Source organism: Heterodontus francisci, chromosome 7, assembly GCF_036365525.1.
Source record: "Heterodontus francisci isolate sHetFra1 chromosome 7, sHetFra1.hap1, whole genome shotgun sequence".
Lineage (NCBI taxonomy): Eukaryota > Metazoa > Chordata > Chondrichthyes > Heterodontiformes > Heterodontidae > Heterodontus > Heterodontus francisci.
The window spans coordinates 13,093,770-13,102,848 of NC_090377.1; the positions used below are offsets into that span (position 1 = coordinate 13,093,770).

At 40.7% G+C, this 9,079-nt stretch overlaps 1 protein-coding gene across 1 annotated transcript in view; it reads left to right on the plus strand.

Annotated features, from left to right (window-relative positions):
• mnx2b (motor neuron and pancreas homeobox 2b) overlaps window positions 1-5,306 on the plus strand; it is a 51,335-nt gene extending 46,029 nt beyond the window's left edge. Inside the window, exons 2-3 of the mRNA XM_068034468.1 lie at window positions 215-375; window positions 4,949-5,306. Of these exons, the coding sequence (XP_067890569.1) occupies window positions 215-375; window positions 4,949-5,221 (434 nt within the window). The 3' untranslated portion in view covers window positions 5,222-5,306. The remainder of the gene's footprint in view (window positions 1-214; window positions 376-4,948) is intronic.
• The last annotated feature ends 3,773 nt before the right edge of the window (window positions 5,307-9,079 follow it).

Sequence of the window (9,079 nt, forward strand, 5' to 3'; positions counted from 1 at the left end):
CAGAGGACACAGATTTAAGATCATTGGCAAAGGAACCAGAGGGTAGATGATGAGAAAGCATTTTTAAACAGTGAGTTGTTGTGATCCGGAATGCGCTGCCTGAAAGGGCCGGGGAAGCAGATTCAATAGCTTGATAAATGCAAGTCTTCTTTTCTATAATCTGGCATGATTGTTAATTTTGTTTGTCTTTTTTTTGCTCCTGCTGGTTTTGCAGCTCAGCCTCAGTCGGGACTGATGGGGAAGTGTCGTCGGCCTCGGACTGCGTTCACCAGCCAACAGCTTCTGGAGCTGGAAAACCAGTTCAAGCTCAACAAGTACCTGTCCAGGCCGAAACGCTTCGAGGTGGCCACATCCCTCATGCTGACAGAAACCCAGGTAAGGAAGAAATCATGGAACATTACAGTACAGAAGGAGGCATTCAGTCCACTGTGCCTGCATCTGCTCTTTGAAAGCTTTCCGATTTGCCTCATTTGACTGCTCTTTCCCCCAGAACCCTGCAAATGTTATCCCTTTCAGGTATTTATCCAATTCCTTATTGAGAGTTGCTATTGAATCTGCTTCCCTGGCCCTTTCAGGCAGCGCATTCCAGATCACAACAACTCACTGCGTATAAAAACATACTCCTCATCTCCCCCTCTGGTTCCTTTGCCAATGATCTTAAATCTGTGTCCTCTGGTTACTGACCGTCTTGCCACTGGAAACGTCCTTCTTATCTACTCTATCAAAACCCTTCATAATTCTGAACCCCTCCATTAAATTTCCCCTTAAACTTCTCTGCTCTAAGGAGAACAATCCCAGCTTCTCCAGTCTCTCCACATAACTGAACTCCCTCATCCCTGGTGCCATTCTAGTAAATCTCTTCCATACCCTCTCCAATGCCCTGACATCCTTCCTAAAGTGTGGTGCCCAGAATTATTTATTTTTTGCAGAAGTATATTGTTTTACATTTGTATTCAAGACTAGAAACTAGCTCTTGGTACAATAATCTGAATTTTCTATAAAACTATGCCCATTTGTAATAAAATGTTAGCTTATTTTGTTTGTAGTTAACTGGTAAGTTATAAATTTGTGTCCAAAAATTGGACATGCTACTCCAGTTGGGGTAGGTCGTGGTGCAGTGGTAATGCCACTAAACAAGTAATCTAGAGGCCCAAGCTAATGCCATGGGGACATGGGTTCAAATCCCGCTGCGGCAGCTGGTAGAACTTAAATTTAATTAATTAATTTGATTAATAAATATATAGAATTGAAAGCTAGTCTCAGTAATGGTGCCATGAAACGAACATTAATTGTAAAAATCCATCTGGTTCACACATGTCCTTTAGGGAGGGAAATCTGCTGTTCTTTTCTGGTTTGGCCTACATCTGGTTTGGTCTTCATCTCAGATCTAAGTGATCGGCCCCTTATCCTGAGACTGTGTTCTGTGTTCTAGATTCCCCAGCCAAGGGACACACCCTCTCAGTGTCTACCCTTTCAAGCCCCTTCAGAATCTTGTATGTTTCAGTGCGATTACCTCTCATTCTTCAAAAAACCAAAGAGTATCGGCCCGACTTACTCAGCATCTCATCATAGGACAACCCTCTCATCCCAGAAACCAATCTAGTGAACCTTTGCTGTATCGCCTCCAAATCAAGTCTATCCTTCCTTAAATATGGAGACCAAGACTGCACATAGTATTCCGGGTATGGTCTCACCAAAACCCTGTACAATTGTACCAAAACTTCCTTATTCTTGTACTTCAATCCCCTTGTAATAAAGGGCAACATGCCATTTGCCTTCCTATTTGCTTGCTGTACCAGCATGCTAACTTTCTGTGGTCAGTGTACAAGTACACCCAAGTCTCTCTGAACATCAACATTTAGATGTTCAAGCCTTTTTAAAAAATATTCTACTTTTCTATTCTTACTACCAAAGTGAATAACCTCACACTTCCCCACTACCGACGTCAGGCTGACTGGTCTATAATTCCCTGCTTTCTCTCTACCTCCCTTTTTAAATAGTGGGGTTGCATTAGCTACCCTCCAATCTGTAGGAACTGTTCCAGAGTCTATCGAATCTTGGAAGATGACCACCAATGCATCCACTATTTCTAGGGCCACTTCCTTAAGTACTCTGGGATGCATACCATCAGGCCCTGGGGATTTATTGGCCTTCAATCCCATCAATTTCCCCAACACCATTTCTCTACTAATATTGATTTCTTTCAGTTCCTCTCTCTCACTAAGCCCTGTGTTTCCCAACATTTCTGGTATGATATTTGTGTCCTCCTTTGTGAAGACAGAACCAAAGTATGCATTTAGTTGGTCAGCCATTTCTTTATTCACCATAATAAATTCCCTTGTTTCTGAGTGTAAGGGACCTACATTTGTCTTCACCAATCTTTTTCTCTTCACATACCTATAGAAACTTTTACAGTCAGTTTTTATGTTCCCCGTAAGCTTGCTCTCGTACTCTATTTTCCCCTTCTTAATCAATCCCTTGGGCCTCCTTTGCTGAATTCTAAACTGCTCCCAATCCTCAAGTCTGTTGTTTTTCCTGGCAAATTTATATGCCTCTTCCTTGGATCTAATGCTATCTCTAACTTCCCTTGTAAGCCACGGTTTAGCTACCTTTCCCGTTTTACTTTTGTGCCAGACAGGGATAAGCAATTGTTGAGGTTCATCCATGCGCTCTTTAAATGTTTGCCATTGCCTATCCACCGTCATCCCTTTAAGTAACGTTTCCCAATCCGCCATGACCAACTCGCACCTCATACCTTCGTAGTTTCCTTTACTAAGATTCAGGACCCTTGTCTCAGAATCAACTACGTCACTCTCCATCTTGATGAAGAATTCTATTATATTCCCCTTTATCTACCTTATTAGTTCCATCCTCAAAAAACTCCAATAAATTTGTCAAACACGATTTCCCTTTTATAAAAACCATGTTAACTTTGTCTGATCATATTATAATTTTCTAAGTGCATTGTTAAGTCTTCCTTAATGATAGATTTCAGCATTTTCCCGATGACTGATGTCAGGCTAACTGGTCTGTAGATCACTGTTTCTCTCTCCCTCCTTTCTGGAATAGCGGTGTTAAATTCTCCAATCAACTCCAGAACTTCTGTTCCAGAATCTAGCGAATTTTGGAAAATAATAACCAGTGCATTCTCTATCTTTTTTTAGAATCCTAGGATGTAGGCCATCAGGTCCTGGACATTTGTTGGCTTTTAGTCCGTTAAGTTTCTCCAAAACTTTTTCTCTGTTGATATGAATTACCATAAGTTCCTCACTCTTATTAGCCCCTTGGTTACCCCCTATTTCTGGTACGTAATTTGTGTCTTCTACCATGAAAACGGACACAAAATATTTGTTTACCGTCTCTGCCAAATGTTTATTTTAGCTACTCTCCTCCTTTTGATACACTTGTAAAAGCTCTTACAATCTGCTTTTATATTCCTGGCTAATTTACTGTTATATTCTATTTTTTCCCTTCTTATCAACTTTTTGGTTGCCCTATGCTGCTTTCTAAAACATTTCCAATCCTCAGGCTTACTGCTATTCTTTGCAATATTATAAACATCTTCTTTTAATCTAATACTATCCTTAACTTCCCTAGCAAGCCAGTTTCATATTGAGTTCCTTTTGATGGAAATGTATTTTTGTTGAACATTTTGAATTGTTTCTTTAAATGTTTCCCACTCTTTATTTACTGACATATCTTTTAGTCTATTTACCCAATAAACCTTAGTCAGCTCTCTCCTCATGCTTATGTAATTGGCTTTAAAATTTTTGTTTGAGACTGGAGTATGTCGCTTTCAAACTTAATATGGAATTCATTTGTATTATGATCACTTTTTCCCAGCGGATCTTTTACCATGAGATTACTAATTAAACCTGCCTCATTTTGCAATAATAGATGTAAATAGCTTTACCCCTAGTTGGTTCCACAATGTATTGTTCCGGGAAACTATTGTGAAAGCATTCTACAAATTTATCTTCCAGACTACTTTTGCCGATTTGATTTGTCCAGTCTCTGTGGAGATTAAAGTCCCCCACAATTGTTACATTGTCTTTGTTACAAGCTCCAATTATTTCTTGCTTAATGGTCTGTCCAACTGTATAACTACTGTTAGGGAGCCTATAAATTACTCTCACTAGCTGTTTTCTGACCATTTTTATTCCTAATCTCCGTCCATTCTGATTCTATTTCCTGATCTTCTGAACCAAGATCCTTTCTCACTCTTGTCCTTATGTCATCCTTTACTATCAAGGCTACTCCTCCTCCTTTTCCATTCTTTCTGTCCTTTTGAAATGTTGTGTACCCTGGAATATTTATTTCCCAACTTTGATCACCTTGTAACCATGCCTCTGTAATGGCGAATAGATTAAACCATTTATCTCTATTTGTGCTGTTAGTACATCTATCTTATTGCGAATGCTTCACACATTCAGATAAAAAGCTCTAAATTTATTTATTTTTGCTATTCTTTACATGGACCTTATTCGCTGATGCACTATTACTGTTAAACCCTCTGTTCCTTCTTGTCCCACTCTGCTTATCTTTACCCAAATTGCTACACTGCTCTATTAGCTTGACTTTGTCTTTAATTTCTAAATCTACCTTCACCTGACCCTTGGTTTAATGCCCTATCCATAGCCCTTGTTATATAATTCACCAGGACACTGATCCCAGACCAGTTTAAGTGGAGCCCATCCCAATAGAACAGCTCCCTCTTTCCCCAGTACTGGTGCCAGTGCCCCATGAATCGAGACCCCACACGTTTAATTCTCTAACCTGCTTGACCTACCTCTTTGACCAAGCTTTTGGTCACCTATCCTAATATCTCCTCATGTAGCTCCTTACCTGGCTCTGTTCTGTGTTTTGATTAAAGTGCGTTGGGGTGTTTCATTACATTATAAGGGAACACTAATTTTCAAGAATTTTTCTTTGTGCAAATTTCACTCAGGTGAAGATTTGGTTCCAGAACCGAAGGATGAAGTGGAAACGGAGTCGGAAAGCCAAGGAACAGGCGGCACTGGAGGCTGAGAAGCAGCGAGCCGGGAAGTACTCGGACAAAGCAGGAGGGGGCGACAACAGGTCGGAAGCGGAGAACTTGGATTTCAGCAACCACAACACAAGCTTCCTCCAGTGCAGCACAGAACTAGGCTACACCTCCAACAGCTCCTGCTCGGAGGATGAAGTGGCTCGGAAGGAGGTGAAAATTGCGTCGGCTTTGTGAACTGGGCGCAAACTTCCAACAAACATTGGTCTCGAAAGGTTTTACTCCTCCGCGACACTGGGTTCCCGGTGCCTGCCCAGTTCGTCTCTCTCCTGCTCTCTATCCAGCAAAAATACTGAGATTATTTTTTAATTTAGCAAAGGGAAGACATAAAAGATGTACGAGACTTCTTCAGAAATAATACTGAACAAACATAAAATATCAAAGAGGCAGCACCGGACTTGCTGGGCACTTGAAGATTATATTGTACTGAAACAGTTAATTTAATTTATTTTTTATTTTTGTCATATTTAATGTGAATTATTCTTATATTATATTTTGGAAAGAAATCTCTGGGTCCACAAAAGGTTGCTCTTTCGAAGACCTGAAGGGACAGAAAGCAGGAGTGTAAAAAAAGAACAAAAATGGGACATTTTGAGAGCGAAGGAGGATCTTGAAAAGGGAAACAAAGACGATTTCAAAGACTTTGTAAAGTGTTTTTGTTTTAATTTATTCAAATACTGTGAACTTTAAATGTGATGTGGCCCTGTACATTTCTCTAATTCTGCTTTACGTTATTTTGCATCCAGAAAAAAAAGTACTGGCAGATGTTACAGAATATAAAATGTATGTGTGTGTGCCTGTGTGGTTGCAGGTGTACGAGGGTGATTGTGTGCGGGAGTGTGTATGTGCACAAATGTGTCCATCTGTGTGTGTGTGTGTGTGTCTATTTTGGAAACTGCACAAAGGGTAAGTGTATGAGTGTTTCGGAGGGCATAACAGTAGAGAAATAGTCTCCTTTACTATTTGGACTGAATCTGTCACACTCCCTCTGTGAAACAGCAAATATACAGTGTCTATCTGTCTGTCTGTCTACGTGTCTGGGACTTCTTGTCTTTGACATCTGTCTCTGGATTCTTGTCTGTGATGTCCCTATCTTTGTACAAAGCAAATGCTTGCCACGCTTTAAATGTGAATATTAAACAGTATCATGTTCTGTATAACAAGATAATGTGGTTTAAAAGGCAACATTTCCCCACATGTGTGGTCATTTCTGATACATATGCAGATAGGAACATGGGTAGGCCATTCTTCCCCTTCAGCCTGTTTTGCCTTTCTGTTAGATCATGTATCCCAACTCGATCCACCCGCCTTTGCTCCACATTCCTTGATATCCTTACCCAACAAAAATCCAACGATTTCAGTCTTGGAAATGTCAATTGACCCTCAGCATCCACAGCCTTTTTGGGAGAAAGTTCCAGATTTCCGTTGCCCTCTGTGTGAAAAATGGCTTTCTGATTTCACTGCTAAACGACTGAGTCATTTTAAGATTGTGCCCCCTTGTTCTGGATTCTCCCACGAGAGGAAATAATTTCTCTGTATCCACTGTATTGAGGAGGCGAGTCCAGTCCAATTTTCTCAACTCTATAAGATCATACAAAACAGCCAAAGATGATGAGAAGGCATTTGCTTCATCAAAGCTCATACTATTGTATGTAACTAACGCCGCCTGGGGTCCAACTGTATTTTGAAGCGCGCTAATATTTTTGACTCTGCTACCTTACTTGGTAGATTATCACACACCAATACGTTTTACAGAAGATACAAAATCTGTTTCAAATGCACTTGTCACTAATTTAAAACTCAGGGTTGAATATAGACATCACAGTGTCTGCCAATGAACTGGAAGCTGGGGCAGGACTTGAGTTTCTGAACTCTTAGTTGAAACTACAGTAGAGTCTCCTGAGTACAGCAGGATTATTTCTCCAGCAAAATGCAGTGAGTGGAGGATAGTTACATCACACAAATTATGTTCATAAACTCAATCTCAGGACTGGAGTGAGGTTTAGCCGATTTTAGTATGAGATATGTGAGGCAGAGATTGAGACAGCAGCAGCAGGCTGTTGATCGTAAAGGCTTCTTCTTTATTCTGTTTTAGTTTCACTTTTCCTTTGCTAGCATGTATGTTCTACAGCAGTCTCTAGAGGACACAATGCACAATGCAATTGCAACTTCAAAACAGCACAACACTACATCCCTCCGCATCTTAGTAAATGGGAGACATAGCATGTTTCAATAATTGTTTCTAAAAATGTAACCAATAAACTTAAATATAAATAGTTTATTTTGCAACATAGTCACTTAAGTATGGTGGGCGTTTTCTACCACAAGTATGATATTGTCTGACATCAGATGTAGTCTCATTTGATTAATTCTTCATCTGAGGTATCGGAATCGGATTCAATGCTTACGAGTGGTGTTTTCAGTGCTTTGAAGAATGACATGTTTCCTGTGATGATTTGTGAAATTTGTTTAGCAGTGACCATTGATCCTTTTGTGTTGATCACAACAAATGGTTGGATGTCATAAGAAGTTGTTTGCTTTCCAACATGCATAACATTTCACAAGTAGTTTATCTCCTGGCTTAAGTGGTGTAGCTCTAAGTTGCATGTTTCGCTCTGAATGTAACTTCATTCGATCCTTTTGTTCTCGATCACGTTTGCTTACATATTGATTATTATGTCCATGGGGTAGCTCAGGTAGACGTGTGGGCATAGGCTGTGCAAAAATGAATGTAGTTGGAGGTTTTCTAGTAGTCAAGTGAGGAGTCACTCTGTAATTACGAAAGAAGTGATACAACTCTTGCTTCCATGACTTATTTTCAGCTGTAGCTGTACTTTTATGAAGGTTTGCATAAATCTTTCAACTTCACCATTAGCTCGCGGCCAACAGGGTGTGTTTTTTCTATGAGTGAACTCTAGGTAGTTTGCAAATTTACTGAACTCATCATTGCTGAATGGGGGTCCAGTGTCACGTCTTACTGTGTGAGGGATTCCAAACAAAGTGAAGATCTGCTCAAACTTTGGGATGACTGCTTTCCTTGAAGTTGACATAACTAATTCCATGATTGGGAATCTGCTGTGCTCATCAGTGACAACAAGTAAGTGTTCACCCATGGGCAAATCTGTGAAGTCAACACTAACTTCAATCGATGGTCCTGGAGGTAATTTGGACAACTTGAGAGGGTCATGAAGATTTGACATTGTGGTTGCTTGACATGGCAAACACTGATTGATTTTGCGGTCTACCATATGGTCAATTCCTGGTAACCATACCTTTTCCTTCAGGAGTTGTTTGGTCTTGACTATTCTCTGGTGTCCTTCAGACACAGAGTGCAGATTGTAAGGTGAGTGGGGATTTTTAAGTGTCAATATCTTTCTAAAAATCTGGTCTGCAGTTAGCATTTAACTGAGATTTAGCATTTAGCTGGGATTTACTTTCTAAATTAAGTAAGTTAAGAAAGCAAAGTAAGTTTCTTCCAGCCTTAGGCAGGTATTAACAAGCCCTACTTGGCCATGTGAGCCACATGGAAGATGGCAGAATCCCCAAGGACACATTGTACAGCGAGCTCGTCACTGGTACCAGACCCACTGGCCGTCCATGGCTCAGCTTTAAAGACATCTGCAAACGCGACATGAAGTCCTGTGACATTGATCACAAGTTGTGGGAGTCAGTTGCCAGCGATCGCCAGAGCTGGCGGGCAACCATAAAGGTGGGGCTAAAGCGTGGCGCGTCGAAGAGACTTAGCAGTTGACAGGAAAAAAGACAGAAGCGCAAGGAGAGAGCCAACTGTGAAACAGCCCCGACAACCAATTTTAACTGCAGCACCTGTGGAAGAGTCTGTCACTCTAGAATTGGCCTTGATAGCCATTCCAGGCGCTGCTGCACAAACCACTGACCACCTCCAGGCGCTTACCCATTGTCTCTTGAGACAAGGAGGCCAAAGAAGAAGAAGAAGAAGAACTGCAGAGTAGCTGATTAGTTAAGTAGCTAACCAGTCGAATCTGGTTGCTGCAGTTTCAACTTCAGAGACATTAT